General features: G+C 55.0%; 5 protein-coding genes across 5 annotated transcripts; 3 read left to right on the top strand and 2 right to left on the bottom strand.

Annotated features, from left to right (window-relative positions):
- Positions 1 to 1,800: 1,800 nt before the first annotated feature.
- On the bottom strand, positions 1,801 to 5,265 carry J4E84_003302 (uncharacterized protein; the record flags this gene model as incomplete). Its single annotated transcript, XM_049385918.1, has 3 exons — positions 1,801 to 1,818; positions 1,902 to 4,989; positions 5,039 to 5,265. The coding sequence occupies 3 exons, from the start codon at positions 5,263 to 5,265 to the stop codon at positions 1,801 to 1,803; spliced, it is 3,333 nt and encodes a 1,110-aa protein (XP_049246795.1).
- A 1,595-nt stretch (positions 5,266 to 6,860) lies between these two features.
- Positions 6,861 to 9,068, top strand: J4E84_003301 (uncharacterized protein; the record flags this gene model as incomplete). The annotated part of the gene is made up of 1 exon (XM_049385917.1): positions 6,861 to 9,068. The coding sequence occupies one exon, from the start codon at positions 6,861 to 6,863 to the stop codon at positions 9,066 to 9,068; it is 2,208 nt and encodes a 735-aa protein (XP_049246794.1).
- Positions 9,069 to 13,553: 4,485 nt separating this feature from the next.
- J4E84_003300 (uncharacterized protein) lies at positions 13,554 to 15,208 on the top strand (the record flags this gene model as incomplete). Its single annotated transcript, XM_049385916.1, has 2 exons — positions 13,554 to 14,124; positions 14,175 to 15,208. The coding sequence occupies 2 exons, from the start codon at positions 13,554 to 13,556 to the stop codon at positions 15,206 to 15,208; spliced, it is 1,605 nt and encodes a 534-aa protein (XP_049246793.1).
- Positions 15,209 to 17,074: 1,866 nt separating this feature from the next.
- J4E84_003299 (uncharacterized protein) lies at positions 17,075 to 17,746 on the top strand (the record flags this gene model as incomplete). Its single annotated transcript, XM_049385915.1, has 1 exon — positions 17,075 to 17,746. One exon carries the CDS (start codon positions 17,075 to 17,077, stop codon positions 17,744 to 17,746), a length of 672 nt encoding a protein of 223 aa, XP_049246792.1.
- A 168-nt stretch (positions 17,747 to 17,914) lies between these two features.
- On the bottom strand, positions 17,915 to 20,904 carry J4E84_003298 (uncharacterized protein; the record flags this gene model as incomplete). Its single annotated transcript, XM_049385914.1, has 3 exons — positions 17,915 to 20,409; positions 20,653 to 20,713; positions 20,761 to 20,904. The coding sequence occupies 3 exons, from the start codon at positions 20,902 to 20,904 to the stop codon at positions 17,915 to 17,917; spliced, it is 2,700 nt and encodes an 899-aa protein (XP_049246791.1).
- Between the last annotated feature and the right edge of the window lie 170 nt (positions 20,905 to 21,074).

Genomic DNA, 21,074 nt, shown 5'->3' with positions numbered 1-21,074 from the left:
CCTCTTCAATTTCCACAGGCTCTCCATCTTTAATTTTGTATTCTACCATAGCTTCCGCCGCCGTCATGTTGGGAATTTCTTTAATCTTCCATCCTCGCTCCTTCAGACCATCTTCCTCATTGTCGACGAAGCCCAAGATGCTTATATAGTTTGTGAGAGCCTCGATCTTCTCATCGACAGGAACAGTGCCTTCTTTAGGAAGCGTTGCGGGATATTTTACCAAGTAGACCTTTTACATGGCCGGTATAGACATGTTTTCTGTTGGACTATTAGGGCGCAGTGAAGCTCTATGTGAAGGATCGATGATATTCCAGGAAACCCTTCGATACACCGAGATCTTAAGTAAGTACACTGACTCTTAAGTTCTTCGCTGAGTCGACGTTGAGTCAAAGAGCGAGAAATAACACAAATAGACATAATCAGATTCATCGTCGAGGACTACTTAGGTACAATGAACGTAATCTCTCTGTCTCTCCTCCTCCTCTCCTATTTCTTGACCTTTTCCCTTCGCTTTCAATAGTTCGTCTGCTACTTCGTCTTCGCCTAGCCAGTCCATATGTACTTTCACCATCTCCGAAAGCACTGCAAATAACCTTAGCACCTGCCCAAAGCAGCTCTCCGTAAACAGACTTACATCTAGGGGTGATCCATGCGTCCTTCTCAGAGCATATCAAATCACACAATTCGCTCAGATTCCCTAGCCCCCCATCCTTGATTTCGCACTCCTCGACATCTGTAACTTCGATGAGAACACAACGGTCGTCACCCTTGCCTTTCTCCTCATCTTCATTAACAATCTTCGGGAAGAGATCTTGGTAAAGCTCTTTCAGCTTCGTGCAGTTTGTGTACTCGAGTATCGTATCTTGTTTGGTGGGTCCGACGAGATGCGTTATTTTCCAGATTTCGTGCATTCTTGCAGCGGGTAGATCTTTGTTGCTTTCAGGAGGATAGATTGGAAATTCGTGACTGGTAGCAGTGTTATGTAATGTTTAGGAGACGAAGGGACATCACGGGAGTATGCGTATCAATATATACACTTCATGAAGTGACTGTAACGCTGTCATAATAGGGCATGAGCCAGCGGTATAGTCATGGCCGTACCCCACTGCTCTCTTATGACTTTTGGGTAACAGCTCAGGATGCTGTACGTGCGCGAGCAAGAGTCACGATACCGTTGATTGACTCACTCTTTGGGTGGTACAAGGCGACACACATTCACTGTGATAACACAAAGACGACAATACGATGGTAGACTAAAAGAGGCCTCGATTCTATCTAGCTCGCAGGCTCGAGCCCGGTCCCGCACCTCCATCCACCATTGCAGTCCACGAAAGACAGAAGATCGGTGTGCAAAGATTCCCAAATCCAAAACATCATGCCATTGTAACGGTACTTTTGCGGCGTCACCAGTCGCATATATCATTCCAACCAAGCTCTCATATGCGCATTTCATATCGATACAGTGATCATCCGATCGATCGACAAGAGCCCACAAAGGTAAGCTCCTCTTCATTTCGAAACGACATACAAGCTCCAAAGAGTACGCCCCGAAACACCCAAGCAAGGTGGCTAAGCGAGTGACGAGGCAGGACGATCGTCGGCCGACAGATAGCCATGTGCCGATTGAGTGAAGAAAGGATATGAAAATCGTAATAGTCCGAAGACAGCAAAGGAGAAGACATGGCAAGTATGGTGTTATGCCGCTTTGCAAAAAAATGCTCGCTAGCAGATGCGTTGTAGGTGAAGATCCGAATCATATACAGGAAGATAGTGCTGCTTTTCCTGGCAACACAGTAAATTCTAAGAGGAGATGAGAATCTAAACCCTCAGGCGAGGCGATTTTTATCTCTGAAGAGACGTTAACGGCGGACGCTGTTAGCAGGGGACGCATTTCTGCTTACTCTGCCACGTCGCTGGTTGCCTCCAGCCGCCTGCTGGTGCTGGGGTGGCATGTACATGCCGTAAGGAGGGTACATGCCGGGCATGCCCTGACCGGCGAGGTTGGCGGGCTGCATCATCGGTGATCCGTTGAAGCTGCCGGGGCCTGCAACAGGCGACGCGTTGCGGTAGGCATCCATGCCCGGAACGGGGCCTTGGAAGCCGTTCATCTGAGGGTAGAACTGACCCTGTCGGGCCAGGAGCTGCTGGTACTGCATCTGCTGCTGGTTGTTCATGGCCTGCATGTTTGGCATGTACATGGGTCCACCACCCATTGGGTATTGCTCGAAGCCATTGGAGTCCATGCTTGCTGTGCGTTGGAGTGCGACAGGGTCGAAGCCAGCTGCCGCTCCCTGATAGAATTGCCCAGGGTTTGGCGGTCCAGACGCAATGCTGTCCTTCGACGCTGGGCGGGTTGCGGAGTGCTCACGATGACCAGGTCCGCCACGAGTGGAAAGACCTACCTCATCCATGAGTCGCTTGTAGCCCTGTTGGGGCTGCGCCTTGATGCGAAGAAGAACGTTGCGAACGTTTGTTACTACATCCGCACGGATCTGCTCATCGAAGAATGGAGTGGTGAGTACCTTGAAGATCAAGGTGGCACCGCAGTTCTGGTCGGCCAAGATGCTTTCCAGTACCTGGTCGTTGGGAGAGAAGAAGAGTGCCTGTAGGATAGTGTCACGAGCTTCTGGCTCGTTGCGCTGGTTGATGATCTTCAGGACGGTGAGGTATGCAACCTTGTGTGTGCAGAGGTGGACAATGTGCGGAACTAGGCGGGGAGCCAAGACCGTACGCCTCCTGGGGAAGGTGCAGGTATCGAGGAACCAGGTCAGGAGCAAGGCACCGTTCGCGTTGGTTGCGAGCTGCACGCTGTGAAGAGCGATTGCAGCAGCTACCATGCGCTGCTGGTCCTTGGTGGCATAGTGGCTCTCCAAGCAAGCTCGCATGGCACGGGCACCGAATCGACCTTGGGCGAGATCCCAGAGTCTACCCAGCATGACCTCAAAGATGAAGTCGTTGAACTTCTGGTACTTGAGGCAGCCTTGCATGACGTAGTTACCGAATTGGTCGAGGAAGAGAGCCATAGCATAAGGTTGAACAGCATCGACGACCATCTTCTGCATAGTCTCAGACTTGGACACATCGATGATCTTCTGAGCAGCCCATGTTCCGTTCTTGTGCACACCAATCTTGGCCAGATGCGGGGCAATCTCGCGAAGCATGGCTTCCTTGGTCGGCTCCTCGCAGAACTCGAACAGCTTCTGCACGACGGTGTTTCCAAGGTAGTCAGACGACAGCTCGGCGATTTCCGGGAGCATGGCCATGGCGATGTTCTCAATGTCCTCCTTGGAGCAGGATCCGTTGTCGATACGCTTGCGGATCTCTCGCAGTCTAGGAGCGTCGTGAATGCGAGTGTGGCTCGGCTCTTCGACAGATGGGATCTCGTCGACGTAGTTGTTGAACTGGACAGCCTTCTCGACCTTGGTGGTGATCCTTGTCTGCTCGTCGTCCGTAGCGCCCAACTCCTTCACAATCTGGATGATGTCGCTGCGGATGTCGCTGAGCTCAGGGGTGGTCAAAGGCACATTCGCAGGGATGTTGGCCACCTTGGTAGCGGCGGCAGAGCCAGCTGTGCCCTCAGCCTGAGCCTTTGACAGTGGGTCAGGGCTTGGTGAAGGGAACAGACCATTGTGGCCGGGGGTGGCTGCTGCGCTTGGAATCTTGGCGTAACCGATGCGGACGGGGCCAGCACCTGGGAAGATCTCCTTTCCATTCAGAGTTGACTTCGCCTGGACTGCACTCTCGAGATTCTCGTAGTTGACGAAACCGCAGTTCTTGTGTGTGAGGACGCGGGTAGACTCAATCCCACCGTACTGAGCGAAGATGACCTGGAGCGACGAAACGGTGGTCGAAGATGGAATGTTGCCAAGCCACAGCGAGCGAGTGGGTCCTTCCAGAGTTCCATCATCGCCGAGGTTTGAGCCAGGCAAGTGGAGCTTCTTGACAGCCTCAGTAAGATTGTACTCTGCATCCTCAGTCAAGTCACCGGTTCCCATGCCATTGTCAAACCGGCCCATGGCGGGCAAGTAGGGCCGCATCATGCCCCGCGAAGGAGCATCTAGCACGCCGGCGGTGCGAGCACGTGGACGCGCGTTGGAGGCGAGGTTCGCAAAGGCCTGGACTTCGAGGTTGTGTTGACGAACAGCTTCGTGAATGAGAAGGGCATTGGCTTCGGCAGGAGTGATGGTGCCGCTGTATGCGCCATATTGATCCTCTTCCTCTTCGGCGTACTTCTCCTTAGCATTGACAGAGTATGAACGGAAGCGGTTTGCACCACCGGAGTTCTGGTTGTTGGCGTTCCTCTGGCTCTCGAGGAGGAGCTCAATATCAGACGGAGCCAGGGTAGCTCGTGCAGGCTGCGGGGTGTCGACTAGACCCAGGTAGTCCAGGGTCTTGACATCGGTGTCGGCGAGCGAGTCGCGGGAGAAGGAAGACCTAGGCGAACCTTGTCCGTTTGACGGCACCGAGGCAATGCTCTGGAGTGTGCTGCTGCGGTCACGCTGGTTTGACCAGCCGCCCGAGAAGATGGAGTTGCCGAACGGCGAGTTGGAGGGAGGCAGGTAGCCACCTGGTCGCTGAGGCATTGAGCCAGCACGCAGACGTGAGAGCAGTGCAGACTTGGCCGCAGCGTTTGTAGACCCGAGCGCGTTGAAGCTCGAGTTGTCGGTCGGTGTGCCTGGCCCAGGCTTGAAGGGGCTCGTCGAGGGTGTTGGCCGGGAGCTCTTGGGGAGCAGCGAGCTGCCGGACATGAGGCCGGGAGGGGCAGCGGAGGGGGAGAAGCGCGAGGGCAGGGTACCAGCGCGGGCGCGGCGGTTGGGAGCAGGTGCTGCTGACATGGTGTCTGGCACGGCGTTGTTGAAGTCGGGGAAGCTCAAGTTCTCGCTGTTGGGGGACTCGGGGATGGTCTCGCGCAGCGGCGTGGAATTCCCGCTGGTAGGAGGTCCCCACATTTGCGGAGTTAAGCCCTCCTGTGCCTGAATCTCGCGTGCACTGTCAGGGTGTTAGCACGAGTCGGAACTTGTTTCAGGGTGCGACATACCGTTTGGAAAATAGGCGGCCGCCATAGTCATGCGACGGGGACCCGTTCCCGAGCCTCGCGTTGCCGAGCGGGTTCGGGGCATTGCCAGCGAAGCGCAGAGAGCCGCTGTTGGGCGGCTCGACAGGCGAGGTGTTGCCCGTCGAGGAGCCCGAGTGCGGCGGCTGGGGCAGCTGGGGGATGTAGTTGAGGTTGATGTGGTGTTCGGGGCGGTTGGTGGTGGGAGCCATTATGGATTACAGACCCTGCGGTGACCGTGGTAGTCTAATAGGGAAGAATAGTCGTCGTGACTCGGTTACCAAAGCCAGGGTAAGGGATCGAAGGAGGGTTGGTGCCGGCCAAAGGAATGTGAGGCGAGGGATTATTGCCAGCAAGACCGGGCTCAGCACAGCGCAGCCTGGTGTACAGTGAAGACGACGACACGGGTTGGATCCAGTCCGGGGGCGGTGGTGCAGCTCGACGGCGAGGGAGGCCGCGAAGGAGTGACGGAGACTGGGCGGGTGTCGATTATGGTACGGGTGCTGTACAGCAGCAGGCGGGCGGAATAGACAGATCACCGGAGTGCCTGGAGAACAGAAGTAATAGGATTAAGCGGACGAGGGCCGATTACGCATGCGAGCTCGTGCGGAGGCGGATACAGCTAGTTGTCGCGGCGGGAGCAAGAGAGCGATGAGCGATGGAGCGATGCTTGCGAGGGAATGAATGGTGAGGTTCGCTTGATAGAAATGGGGAGCCACCAGGAACACGAGGGAACTAGCTCAATTGGGCGGGCTGCCAGAACAAGCACGTTACAGGTTACGGCACGATCTGCGCGGTCGGCTACGGTTGTAGGTGGGCTGTTAAGTGCAACGGCGAGTGAGGTTGCGATGGCACGGCTGCGGTGCTTTGCTTTTGTACAATTCAGGGGCACACAAAGGGCGCCCGGGTGGCTCCAGGGCTGCGTCCTGCAATTGTGTCCTTAGTGGGTGGCCGCGGGACAGAGCAGCGCATGCCCGCCAGCGTCTGAAACACAGAGGCGCGTCGAGAAAGTCCGTTACTCCAGAATCTGACGTGGACACTGTGTGCCTCTGCCCGGCCAGGAGACGTGATTGGCCTGCGGCTGCTAAACATGGATGGAGGTGCGTTGGGGTCCTGCATGCATACCAACGGCCTATTAGACTTTCTGAGCCCGAAGCGTACGCCATTACTGAGTCTCTGCTATCATCTAGCATACAATTTGGCACGCAATCAAGACTACAGACTACGACCCTGCAATGCATCGACGCAGCATCCACACAGTCGAAACAACCCTTCTGGAAAACATATATGTCAGACCACGGCGGATATGCCTTGTGCTGCACGTCCTGAAGTAGACAGGCTGACAGGCCACGCAGACCCAAAGAGCTTTAGTGAGGCGTTGACAGCCGATGGTGCGGTACCTTGGAACGACGTTTATCTATCTGATTCTATCATAGGCGCACTAAGTTTCAGATGCAGACGGGCCGCGCCAAGCCTTGCTGCTGACTTGGCGACTTTCCATGGCCCGTCGCGTCATGCTGGCGCGTGCTCTCGATTCCGCAATTCACGACATGCTGCCATCACGCCGCTTGAAACAATCCGCATAATACCGCACTTCAGACGAACCCGCCGCCCTGCAGTCCATGCTGCCAACCGTTCACCCCACACCTGGAGCGCATAATCCGTGTCACTGTCGCATGGAATCCTTCTGGAAAGCCTCGCCCAAACCTTGATCGCTGCCGTCCGACTCGCTTTGCCTCAGGCTCCAGTCCCCTCGTCTGCACCTTCCCCGCCGCCCTCGCGCCTGCCGCCGGACTTCCAACTCACCATGTCCGAAGAGCTACCCCAGGCAGCCGTGGAGGATGCCCCGCCGTCACATCGCGATGACGAGTCGGAGGCATCCGAGGATGAGAGCGAAGAGGAAGCGCCCGCGGAGCTCATGGTCACGTCCAGGGCCAAGCGATCCAATGCCGGCAATCGCATGTCCATCTTGCTCGCCAAATCGGCCGAGGAGGAGGAATGGGGCGAGGAGTGGGAGGAAGCGCCAAACGAGGAGGAGTTCCAAGGCGGTGATGTCAATGAGCAGGAGGACTACAACATGGATTCGTCATCGTCAGAAGAGGGTGATGACGATGCCGACGAGGACGAGGCGGGCGAGAAGGAGCTGCGCAAGGCCGAGCGACAAGAGCGCAGTAAGAAACGCAAGGCCACGACGAATCCTTTCACTGCACGAGTCGCCGCCCAAGCACGCAAGAAGGTCAAGCTCGACGTTCCCCGCACACAGTCGCCCACACTTGCGCCGCCGCGACCCAAGAAGAAGTCCGAGAGGGCATCATGGCTACCCACCGAAGAGGATGGCCCGGTTCGAATGTCGATGCGCAAGCAGACAGTGGCAAACAAGGATGCCACACTGGCTAAGCTGAAGGAGAAGGACCGGAGGCGCGATGACACCCTGGCTATGATGAAGGCTGCAGAGGCGCGGAAGATGAAGTCCAAGGAGAAGCCTTTGACGCAGGCTGAGAGGCTTGCTGAGGCTGCTCGGAATGAGCGCATCAACAAGAAAACCCTGCACAGATGGGAAGAGGCAGAGGAAGCCAGGGCAGCAGAGAGGCAGGCCAAGATTGACGCCCTGAAGAATCGACAGATCGATGGGCCCTTCTACCGGTACTACAGCGGGCCGGGCATCTGGGTCGATGATAAGCTCAAGTACACAGGCAAGGACGCACCGAGTCTGGAGCAGCTCGAAGAGAAGCTCAATAAGGAGGTCGCGGCTGCAGAGACGTCAACGCAGTCAGAGCCTACACAGCTTCCGGTACAAGCTCCAGATAACCATGCAGATAATGCACAGCCTTCTTTTCCGTCTCTGGATCAGTTCAGTAGCCCAACACACATGCCGTCAATACCCGCAACCATGCCCCCACAACAGGATAACTCACAACAACCATGGACAGCAGCAGCATCACAAGGCGGCGACGTGTTCATGGGCTCGTTCGGCATGCAGCATCCCAGCACGGTAATGTTCGCACCACCCAGCCAAGACTCGTTTCTTTATGGCATCGACCAGTACGCCCAAGATCAGCAATCCCAGCCTATGCATGGCAACGAACTTCCTCCGTTCCCCTTTACGGAATCCTCTACCTTCCAGAATCAACAGCATCAACCTTCAGACGCACAAACAGCCCTCTTCAACCAACTACACCCCTCCCTACCCCAGCAAAACGGCGACTCAGCAATCGGCCCTCAAGCTCTCCTAGCACAGTTCCAAAAACCTGCCTTACCCCCTCAGCCACCGCGACGCAAAGTCATACGCAGAGCTCTCCGTAACCTCCTCATCCTATCCAACTTCCCCAACCTAGAAGCCCCACCAACATCCTCCTCGCGAGCCAGAACAGCAGCCTCGCTCCTCAAAGAAAAGGACAAGTCAGCTTTAGTCCAGCTCTACACAGCACTCTTCAACTGGACCCCAGCCGAAGCAGCAAACTACATCCAACAAACCCTCATCGCGCCTCCGAAACCACCCCGAAAGAACGCCGCGCCCAAAGCCGAGCCCGAGATCGTCCTCAAACCAGGCCAAAAGCTGTGTCCTATCACCAACACCATTGCCAGATACCGCGACCCGGAAACAGGCATCGCATACCGCGACGCCCGCGCTTTCGGCGTGTTGAGAGGTGTAGTCGGAGGTGGTTTCGTTTGGAGCGGCGATTTGGGATGTTATGTGGGAGGCAGAGCTAAACCACTGGAGAGTATGGGCGGAAAAGGCTTTCTGGGTATGCCGCCGGCGAAGAACGTACCGAGACGGTTTTGGGAGATGAGTAGTCCGAGTAGGAAGGTTGTCGCGCAGCCGCCGCCGCCGCCGCCAACACCTACGCCGGCTGCGAAGGTGCAGACGCCGGTGCAGAACCAGGTGAAGGGTGAGGAAGGGGAGAAGGAGGGAGGGAAGGAGGCGGCTGCGGAGAACATCATTCTTGCTGCGTCAGGTGGCGGCGAGAAGACGAGCCCTAAGCCTGTTGAAGCGGGGATTGCTGCTGTGGAGTGAATGACGGGGCAGTGAACTAAGTTCCTTTGTAATAACATACATGATGATTAGACAAATATTCATACTATTAATCCACTTTCCTCTTCTAGAGGCATGTTTCAAAATGCGGCGTTGGACATGACTGTAAGTGCTTTAATCTCTTTTTAGCAGAGTAAAAGTGAAGGTGAAGTTGGATTCCTCTCTAGATCGCGAAATCGCAACTTACTACTGCTCTGATCGCGCTCCCACACAATCCTCATGCTGCCCTTCCCCTATACTCCCCGATACATCTTCCACACCACAGCAATAGCAGCACGTCTCACGCTCTCAAAAGCCGCCCGCGGCCCTCCAACACCAACGCAACACTTGGGCGCGCCGACACTCAGTCTCACCGCCGCGCTCTACCCTCAAGCACGCCCATCGTACGCATAAGCTAGCGATATATGCCCATACCGTTCCCACACGCCGACGTCACCGCGTCTGTTCATCGACGCACGCACGTACGCACTCGTCAACCAATGCACCCATACCCCCAACACCATCCACGCACTCACGCTCTTATCCTTCTCCACGCGATGTACTACGTCCACGCAATAATCCTCACCCTCGTCCTCATCACCTTCTTCTGCTGTCTCTTCGGGTACTACCTCATGAAGAGCTGTCGGCGGGCTATCGATCTGGAAGTTCACGAATTGGGGTATAGTAGGGATGTTGAGGCTGGGATAAGAGGAGGAGGGGGAGGTGGTAAGAGTGCGGGAGGGAAGAGTAAGAGCAAGAGCGGAGGTGGGGAGATAAAGGCGGGGGAGAGTGCTGGTGGAGGGGGAAATGGTAACGGAGGAAGTGGAGGGGGTAAGAGCAGTAAGGCGAAGAGTAAGAGTGGAGGGGGAGGTGGAGGAAGTAAGGATGGGGGTGGAAATGGAGATTCTGGAGGGAGTAAGGCGAAGAGTGCAGGAGCTGGTGGTGAAGCAGCTAAGAGCAACAGCGGTGGAGATGGAGATGCTCCCGCATGGGACGATACCGGAGCAGGTGGAGGAGCAGCAGCAGCAACAGGAGGAGGATGGGACACCACCGGAGGAGGCGGAGCAGCGTGGGATGCGGGAGGGAGCAACGAAGTCAAAGGAAACTGGTAGAGTCAATCTGGGCAACATCAGGTATGTCAACAACCACTATGTCGATACCAAGAACTATACTAACCACAAACACAGACATCCTTCCACTCAACACCTTACAACCCACCATGACACAAACCACTTACCCAACCCCCTCACTCACCTCCTCCGTACAACATACCACACTCGCACAAGCGCGTACGCCCCGTCGCACGAGTTTGTCCCTCTCGCATGTACCACACCCCAACATCCAGCATCCACGGCTCTATCCTTCATTTGCAGCTAGACCCCTCTACAAGCGTTGCGGGACAAAAAACTATGGGAAAACACAAGCTGACAGAGCTATTGGAGTCCTCATAAGGGTGGCGGCTACTGCGTTGGCATGTGCATGTTCAAGAAATGGGGTTGTTGCACGACATGCTGAATTGTTTGCTTTGTCGTTAGTGGTGTTAGCTTTCGAACAAACATACTAGAGGTTAGTTCTGTACGACTGGATTAGGGATGAATGGTAAAATGCAAAGTCGTGTCTTCGTTCTTCTTTGCTTTGTTTTACCTGCGCCGTTTTCCTGCTGAGAAGTTGTTGGCTTGCTTGAGCTCTGCAACTGATAGGTAGCGACAAATCATGGCAACAACCAACCTCATAATCGCCCTTGTTTTCGCCGGTATCTTCGGCACAGCACTCGTCTACCTCGGTCTCTGGTACGTCCATTGCTACATCCACCAGCGCTGCTGCGAGCTCGAGCACTGGTTCCATTTCCTTTTTCCGAACCGAATACGGCCGCCGCCTGTTATCTATGTTGAGAAAGTGGAGCAGCGGGAATTGGAGAGATACCGAGAGCCGTCGAAACACCGATCGAGGTCTGCAAAGAGGGAGAGAGAAAGAGGAAGGAGCGAGAGATCGCAGACGAGAAAGTATTATGAGGGGAGAGATGTGGAGAGCCAGAGAGTGGGGTATGGGAATGGTAATGGGAATTGGGCGGGGCAGAGAGATGGAGAGAGAGCTAGGCCAGTGATGCAGATTGGTGGGCCACAACAACAGCAACCGTACGGACAGTCGTATTATTCTCCATACGATTTGCGAGAAGAATGGCCCGGCGTAAATATTGTGTGTAACCATCCGGGTATAACGCAACAGATGCCAGTGTCATGGCAAAATCAAGTGGCGGCTCAGATGCCACCTTTTTCTATGCCGACAAGTGCGCCGCAACAGCCATTCCAGCGTATGGCAACACCGGTGTCTGAACCTCTCCAGTACCCACCTCAGTATCAGCCCCGAGATCGGCATCAACATCGACAGCCCTATACGGAGACGATGAGTACGGATGTGCCAAAGACCAACCATCACAGAACTCCTCCAGTGAAGCCAAAATCCCCGGCTAAACGTGCACGTCGACACGAGAAAGTCGATTTCATCGACATTTGCGATGAATATCCGCCTATCGTGCTGGAAGCGCTAAAGAAAGCAGCGCCTAAGAAAGCAGCGCCTCCATCGTCGTCATCATCGTCGTCATGCTCTAGCGACCCGTCTGGCGCCACGCAAGAAGTCCCAAGAGAGTCAATACCGCGAGCAACGCCTGGGTTCGCAGATACGTTGCCCTTCGAGTACCCACCGCATCCATATTCGGCGACGAGAGCGTGGAATACGCCTCGATCGTATCCCCGGCAATGGATGCGCGACACAACGGGGGCGGATGGACTAGATAATCAAGCCAGGTACGCCCCTTTCACGCCGATGAGCGGTTATAGAGCGAGGCCGTGGGGTTTGCACACGAACAGGACGCGTCCCGCACCGAGTAATGCTACCCTAATCCCGCTGCTCGTTTGTAGATTGAAGTCTCGTTTGGTCCACGGAGTGTATGCTGACAATTATTGTAATAGGCTCTAGCGTACCTCGGTCTCGGACGTACGAGCGGTGGAGACAGCGGACGACGAGCCCAAGGAACCAGGGACGAAGGCAGGACGAGCCGCGAGAAGAAAGATATCAAGCGAAAGAGACCAATACGAAGCTAAACGACGACACAAGTCAGAGCAAAGAAAGGGAACGGGTCGTTGCTAGTGCCCGAGACGAAGAACCGAAACTCGGCGGATGGAACGATCGACCGTCCGAGCAGAAACCACCTCAGGAACGTTCGCCAACAACACAAGACGTGCCCCGCTACTCCCCCATGCCGGTGCCGGTAGTTGAGGAACCATGTACTCCATCATCCGAGGGGCAGCTGAACGCACCAAAGATACCGTCGGCTTCCGGCAGTGTTGGTCGTCCGAAGGCTAGTACTGGGTCTGCGCCACTGTCTCCTATCTCGCAATTACGAAGTCCACTCAGCTCGCCTAGGTCAGCCGTGTCGAGTCTGGACAAAGGTGAGTAGTGGTGGGATGGGACTGGGGATAGTGTTGCGAGCGTGGAGGATCAAAGCCAGGGTTGGTGCATCGCTAGCGTGGCAGATGCTCTTCTGCATGAGGGGACGACCAATAGTTGGATCAGATATCATCACGTACGTCGTAAGACACGGGCATCAAGCGATGTGACGAGTATGCTGTGTAAGCTTTAGCAATCACCGTAGTATGGGTTGTGAGGCATAACGCGTCTGCGCAACGGCATGCGCCAGTTGTTTGAGGACTGTGGAGTAGTGTAAGGCAGTGCAAATGTATACACGCGTTCGTATATCGACACGCTGCCAGGTACGCGCCTGCTACAAGCGTCGTACGACGGAAAGCTCCGCGCGATTCCGGGAGATGGATCTTCGCTTGTGGCATCGACGTCCAAATGACCGAAGACCAAGAGGCCGAGCATCTGGCCAAGCCACCCATGTGCAGATTCTGATGACGGTTCTAATCACCGAGAGAAGGCCCAGCCGCCAGGATGGGCTAAGGTTTGTTGATGATGTTGATGATGATGCAGCAGTCTCGGTGGCCGAGGAGGGTTGCAAGTGGGAGGGCTCGCGACATGCTCTGCTCTGGGGGCGTGGTGCGACTGTGAATGTGGGCAGTTCGCAGCGCGGAGGGTTAGCCTCTGGTCAGACCAACGAGGGAGGGCGCTCGAAACGGCTATCCAGGACTGAGTCGTGATTAGAGTTGGTGCTGGCGGCTGGAAAAGGCAAGCTCCACTCCAGGGCTGTCGTCAGGGAGCTGGACCCTGTGCGATGGGTGACCCCAACCAAACAGTCGCGAGTCCGTGTGAATTGCGCGTCCCCAAGAAGCGGAACCTCGCTGCGTTGTGCCAACTGCTGTCACTCACTACTTCCCGCCGCTTCCCATTCCGATATACAAACACTCACTCCCGCTGTGGTTGTAGTCAACGCTACAAAACGCCTCCACTGCAGCCCTGCGCCCGATCATCGCTTGATGGCGCCCGCGGACCTGAGTTAACTAGGCCCCTTTCGACCCCCAAGACATCCCGATGCTTAAACCCTCCCGCCGGCCCATACACGAGTATGAGCTGGTTCCGCGCGAATCCCTCGATGTTGATGGCGAGGAAGCTGTTGTCGGTCAAGATGAACAGTGTTCAAATCCACGGCGCTCCTGGCTCAACCGGCTGAGCAGTCGCTTTAATGCAGTCAACAAGCTCTCAGATCGCGCCGTATACGCCCACTACGTCACCCCGCGCCGCCGAAAGCGCTCCATTCTACGCATCCTGTACTGGACGTTATTCTCCGTACCGTACCTCTTGATCGTTCTGGTGCTAGTTGCCGGCATCTTCTTCCCGAGTTACACAGTCAGGCCTCCACACTACGACGAGCTACGCAAGCGAGCCACGGACACTGGGCGCGCGAACCCCTACAACGAGAAGGTCTTCATAGCCGCCTCGCTCGCCGAAAAGAAGGGCGATTTGACGTCTGGCGCCTGGGGTAGAGAGGTGCTGCAGCTGGTGGAATTGCTGGGACCAGAGAATGTCCATCTGAGCATATATGAGGATAATCCAGATTTGGTGACGAAGCAGTCGTTGGATTCGTTCCGCGACCAGGTCAAATGTGAGACGCTTCGCCTCGTGCCGCCGTGCAAAGATCGCTAACAACCCCAGGCAACTCGACCATTGTATCCGAAGATCTCGACCTCGCTTCCCTCCCCCACATTACGCTACCCAACGGCGAGAAACGCCTCAAGCGCATCGCATTCCTTGCTGAGGTGCGCAACCGAGCCCTTGCGCCCATCGACCAGCCTGGGGTCAGATTCGACAAGGTCCTGTACCTGAACGATGTCAACTTCGACCCCGTTGAAGCTGCGCAGCTCCTTTTCGCGACCAACATCGACTCGACCGGACGGGCAGACTACGCTGCAGCATGCGCTGTCGACCACATCATGCCTTTCAAGTTCTACGACCGCTTCGCGACGCGCGATTTCGACGGCATGATCACCGGGCTGCCCTTCTTCCCGTGGTTCACCAGCGCAGGAACAGGGACCAGCAGAAGTGATGTGCTCGCAGGGAAAGATGCGGTACGGGTACGGAGTTGCTGGGGTGGCATGGTGGCCTTTGACGCCAAATGGTTCCAGTCAGAGACCGGAGTCCAGCCCGAACCCGCCAACCCGCAGAATGGGACGCCTAACCACAGCATCTTCCCGCTCCGCTTCCGTCATGACAACGAAACCTTCTGGGAGGCTTCCGAGTGCTGTTTGATCCACGCGGATCTACAGTATCGCATGTCTGGAAGAGGCCGACCTGCGGAATCTAGGATATACATGAACCCATTCGTTCGAGTAGCGTACGACGAGAAGACGCTGAGCTGGCTCTCTTTCATTCGTCGCCCGGAGCGCCTCTACGCTCCGATTCACGACATTCTCAACTACTTCGTCGGCTTTCCTGATAAGAAAGCCCGGTTCACTGAGGAGCCAGGGCAGCTCGTAACGGACAAGGTCTGGATCTATGACCACCCAGCTGCGGCTTTTGCACAAAATGCGACAGAAGCCGATCGTGCAGGCCACTACGTTGAGCAGGAGCGGAGAGCAGAGCCTGGCGGTTATTGCTCATCGCCCAATCTCCTTGTTATCAACGAGAAGCCCGAACACGGCCCCGGTGCGTGGAGCAAGATCTTTGTTCCGAGGCCTCCCCAGCTTTGATCGCTCGAGACACGACTATCGACGACGACTTCCTTCTCACGGCCTTCATTTAGTACTTCAAAATTTTCCTTTGTTATGCATAGCGGGATGGATGGGAAACACGGCGTTGGCAGCTCACCGAGCTTTCTAGAATTTTGCCTTTACGGTCACCAACATGCTTCGAATAGGAAGCGACGTCCTTGGCCGCACAGCGCGGGCTGGTCAGGGATGCTTAGGAGTACTTTGGGTCTAACACTTTAATTCGTGTTCATCGACAAGGTGGAGGCTTGTTCTCTTCTCTCATCTAGTCGTAATTTCAAAGTCACAGTCACAGTAGCCTCATGATTGTCAGCCACACAATGTCAGATGTCATACTTCACGTGTCTGATCTCATACACCGCCTCCTTGTTGGGCACTAGTGCGTCTGCCGCTCATGCACTCTCTCCCATATATCCAGGACTCTCTTCGTGATCTTTGAGAGTCCTTCTGAGAGCCTCAAACAGTATCCTCCAGTCCTCTTTACGTCCATTTGTAGCTGTCATCCAATGTAAGGCGAAACGCGATACCCCAGCCTCGTTCGCTCCAGCCAATGACCACGCGCGAGTATCACACGATCGCCAAGCCGCTAAACCCGATTTTTCCTTGACTGTCCTCGACGCGCTAGGAGGCCAACACGGTGCGAAGAAGACGCCTCATCTGACCAGGACCCTCTTGTACATACAAACTTCATCATCTCTTATCCGCCTGCCGCCCGCTCTCTAGAACAATCTGATCGCCTTTGCATTTCCGCGTACTATCCCCTACCCGTGAAAGCGACAAGGAGCTTGGCATAACGACGTCATTTCCCAAAGTGTGTACCTGCAGGCCAGGCACCATGGTTCTCGATAACGATACGCGTGGGTGGATCATGACTGCGGTCAGCGGCATAGGTATGTGATTGACGATTGCGCGCGGGAAGCTGCATGGATTTCACGGGGAGCCAGATGAGCTAACGCGTAAACAGCATGTACATTTGGAGGTGAGATTTATTCCCGCGGTTGATCCCATCGACCGGGATTCCGCGTACTTCAGTCAGGGAAGATGCTAAAGATGGCTAGCTTCGATAATATGCGTCGACCTTATTGTGCGATATTTTCCTGGCAAGAGGAACTTTAAGATTGAAGAGAGTAATGCGTTCTTGTCGACCGGGTTGAGTCTTTCTTTTGGTGTCATGGTGAGTGGAGCTGCTGGGCTTCGTTTGGGGTTGACTGACAAGACTTCAAGATATTCTCCTCACTATACAGCATGCTTCCTTGCGCGAAGAACTATCTGAAAAAGGGAGGCATGTCACCAAGGAACGCGATACTGACTTTGATCGGCTGCTTCCTTGTTGGAGCTCTTGGCATCTCAGTCCTTTCCGGAATACTGCATCAGTACATTCCGCACTCAGTTGTCGACTGCGAAAGCAAACACGAGGATGAAGAGCATGGGAAGCTTCAAGAAGAGGAATCGCACTCTCACCAACCGATGCAGGAGCAGCCGCTCAGTCTTCCGCACGCCCACGGACATGAGGAGCATACTTCGTATGGGACTAGTAGCGTGAACTCGAAAGCCGCCCTGCCTCAGAGGCCATCGCTTCATAAGACGCTGTCATCCAAAGTCTCGCAACTAATTGTCGGTGCCGAAAAAGCATGTGACGACACTGACAATGGGCAATGTTATGGTGATCTGTGTGAAGTACGGCCTTCACGGTTACAATCACGAAAGTCCCTAGGCAGCTTGAGTATTACACGACCATCTGGGATGAGCAGGAGCCAAAATTCTCAGGGACCGCATGATCGGCGAACAGCATTGGAGGATGTGAACGAAACAACCCCCTTGGTACCTACAAAGTCCGGACCAGCCACCATGGAAAGCTCTTTTGCAAGTTTACCGTCTACCAACGGCCACGCAGCACACGAGATCCAACCCCTCCAAAAGCACAGCCGCTCATCCTCGACTACCTCATCGCACACTGATCACCACCACCATCACGGGCACAGCCACGACGAACATGACCAGGAGGCCCAACAACACCACCACCACGTCCCAACAAACGCCTTCCTTTCTCTCGGCCTCCAAACAAGCACAGCAATCGCCCTGCACAAAATCCCCGAAGGCTTCATCACCTACGCCACCAACCACGCCAACCCCACCCTCGGCTTCTCCATCTTCCTCGCCCTCTTCATCCACAATATCACCGAAGGTTTCGCTCTCGCTCTGCCCCTCTACCTCGCCATCGGCTCCCGCTGGAAAGCCATGCTCATCTCTGCCGTCCTAGGTGGTGTCAGTCAGCCACTCGGTGCTGGTGTCGCAGCGCTGTGGTTCAAGATCCAGGGTAGGGGTCGAGAGCACGGCGCTGATGAGGGCATGGACACGATCTACGGCTGCATGTTTGCAGTTACTGCGGGTATTATGGCGATGGTGAGCTTGCAGCTGTTGGGCGAGAGTTTGGACTTGACGAATTCGAGGAGGTTGTGCTTTGTTAGTGCGTTTGCGGGGATGGGGATTTTGGGGTTGAGTAGTGCGCTGACGGCGTGAGTGTATCTTATCATGTACAGGGGAAAATGGCGGTGGTGATACTGGATAGATTTGAAGCATATTGCGCATATTGCATTGAGATGGTTTGGAATACATATACACACTTTTATGCTACATTATCTACTCATACACTCCCCTTATACCCCCTCTTTTCCTCCCTCTAGATCTCTAAAACTCCCTCAAAGCATCCAAAACGTCCTTCTGCCTCTGGCTTCCCATCTTCTCAAACCCATCCACACTCATCACAAACGTGCCCCTACCCCCCGTCAACGCCCTCAATTGATTCAAATACCCCACCATCTCCTTCAATGGAACCCTAGCCACAATTTGTCTTTGGCTATCGCTCAAGCCGCTGCCCATATCACCCGTCCCCGACGCGAAAGGGTCGGGGGGCGTGTAGATAAGGTGCGGGTCGATACGGGGAAGGGCGTCATCAGAAGATGAAGAAGAAGATGAAGTTAAGGATGAAGACTCTGAGCCGTCGAGGGATAGGATTTGCCCACCGCGTGAGGAGGTGATGTCTTGAACCACAGCGCCCATACTACCTTCGTTGACAAAAATCGTCACATTCATAACCGGTTCCATCAACACCGCCGGCTGCGCCTCACCCGCCTGCCTCAACCCCGCTCCTACAGCCGCGCGCGCAGTCATCGATATCGCCGTGGACGTTGTTTCGGGGAAGAGATGCGCACTCGCATCCAGTGTGAGCGTAACGCGCGTGTTTGCTACGGGAAACCCGTTGAAAGGGCCGCGGGCGAGGGCCGCGGATGTACCGGCTTGAAGGGCGTGCAGGATACCAGGGAGGGAGAGGTGAGGGGGGATGTGCTGTTTATGAGCCGAGGAGTCGAGGGAAGAGAGGGTGGGGTGGTGGATGTGCAGGTGGTTGTTGTCGGGGAGGGGGTATGTGGTTTCGAATTGGTTTGAGAGGGCGTGTCGTTCCTCGATTTGGTGCTGGATTGGGGAAAGCGGGATTATGTTGCTGTCTTCTACGCTTTCCACAGAGGCGGTTATAGCTGCTTTTGTCTGTTTCCCCGCGACGAGTTTATCTAGTGTGTATGTGTACGGCTCGGTTGGCGTCATCGTGGTGATGGTCTCCCTGTACCCGATTTCTATCTTTCCGATGCGGGCTTTGGCTTTGAAATCGTTGAGCAATCTGTCTCGTGCGATTTCTAAATGTAAATCGCCCATGCCGGCCAGATGAGTCTGCCCAGATTCTTCGTCGATGGAAAGGTGCAAGCTGGGGTCTTCACGCAGTAGGATAGCCAGACTTTCTTGGACGTGTTTTTGTTCGCTGAGACTATTCGGTTCGATGCTGGTGAAGAAGACGGGGGGAGGGACGGCGATGGGGCGCAGTTGGAGGGTGTGAAGACCGCCGGGTGGTGTGCCTTTCATCTGGAGGCCGCGGTAGACGATCAACGTATCTCCGGTTCTTGCGTGCTTGAGACCGGTTATCACGCCGATTTGGCCAGCGGAGATGCTGTCGACTTCTACGGCGTCGTTGGCGTACATTTTGAGCAGGCGGGGTGCGCGCTCCGCGAGGGAGAGGTTGGTGTTGTAGAGGGTGGCGCCGCGGTCGATGGAGCCGGAGTAGACGCGGACGTAGACGAGGACGCCGCGTTTGGCGTCGTTGACGACTTTGAAGGCGAGGGCGCAGGCGCTGAGGTTTTTTACTTCTGAGATGGCTAGTTCGCCGTTGTTTTGCTGCTGTTTCTTGGATGGCTTGGTGGTTTTTGTTGGTGCTGCCGCTGCTGCACTTAGAAGAGATGATAGTGTACTGCTTTGGTTGGAGATGCTGATCTCAGGATCTGGTCGTTCGAGTGGTGAAGGGAGTAGATCAACGACCGAGTCGAGCAGCGGTTGAACGCCGATGTTGCGGAAAGAGGCGCCGGCGAAGACTGGGATGACTTTCTGCGGTGCCTGTAGTACTACTCGGCGTAATGACTGCATGATCTGGAGTCCAGAGATAGCAAGGTGGTCTTCGTCGTGCTCCAAGAAGTGCTCAACCATGACGTCGTCGTGCTCGCTCAAGATCTCAACGAGGGCTATCCTCGCCTTCTTGATCTCTTCTGCAAACTTCTCGTCGGTTTTACTCAGATCTTGCAGCCCAAAAGCTTGAATGTCCCTCCCGTCACCACCGGCTTGCCAGAGCATCCCGCGTAAGTTGATAACATCACCGACTCCAACAAAGTCGCCATTGCCATTCTTCCACCATGGAATTTGACAGACGGCTGGCCATCCGTGCAGTCTAACGCCTATCTCTTTGACGGTTCGTGAGAACGCGGCGCCCACACGGTCCAGCTTGTTGACAAAAATGATCCTAGGGATATGGTAATGTCCAGCTTGCGTCCATACCTTCTCTGTTTGGGCTTCAACACCGGCAACTCCATCGAGAATGCATACAGCACCGTCTAGGACACGAAGCGAACGTAGCACTTCGAAAGTAAAGTCTGCGTGACCGGGCGTGTCGATGAGATTGATGTTGTGGGATGTTGAAGATCTTAGAACATTGTCGAATGAGGCTGGTAGCTGTGGCGGCGGTGGCGGAGTTTGAGTACTTGGTGGTAGGGGAGGCCAGTGGAATGTGATGGCTGCGGATTGGATGGTGATGCCGCGTGCTCGTTCAGCAGGGAGGAAGTCGGTTACTGTCGAGCCTTCGTCGACGTCTGTGGGGTATTAGATACAATCTAATGTGGATCCTGAATTCTACGTTTGATCGACTCAAATGGTAATGGCCAGGCTTGGATGAGGGATTGGTGGACGCAGGTGAAGCACTTGGTCAGAATTCCAAAACGTCTAGATAAAGAATCGGAATAGAGACAGATCAGGGATCTTGCATGCCTCTCAACTAAAAGCAATTGAAAACGAAAAGAGAGCAAGGCGTTAAAAGTGTTACAACGGGTACGTACTTCCTATTCGCCTTGTCACTCCGCTGTAGTAGAGCATACGCTCAGTCGTCGTGGTTTTCCCCTACCGAATCATCAGAACAAATCTAACTAACAGAAGACAGCACTTACTGCATCGATGTGGGCGATGATGCCAATGTTGCGGGTGGCCTTGGAAAGCAGATCATGGTGTGGTTGCGTCGACAACAAGCGCCGTGGAGTCTTCACATGGTGTCGCAAGACTCGACGGGTAGACGTAACCCATCCGAACCTCATGCCCAGTACTGCTCAGTGCGATAGATGGGCGAATTGACAGCGTTTGACAGTTTGGCAGTCGCACGTGATGTAAAGGATGTCGACGTTCGCGCCTTGCCTAGCTCGGCTAATTCCAGGGCAGGTCAGGGCATTCGAGCGACATCATCGCATCACTCGACAGCTCGGTGCAG

The sequence above is a fragment of the Alternaria hordeiaustralica genome, assembly GCF_023758085.1.
Source record: "Alternaria hordeiaustralica strain BMP 2776 chromosome Unknown scaffold_4, whole genome shotgun sequence".
Taxonomy (NCBI): Eukaryota; Fungi; Ascomycota; class Dothideomycetes; order Pleosporales; family Pleosporaceae; genus Alternaria; species Alternaria hordeiaustralica.
This window is presented reverse-complemented; position numbering and strand designations above follow the sequence as displayed.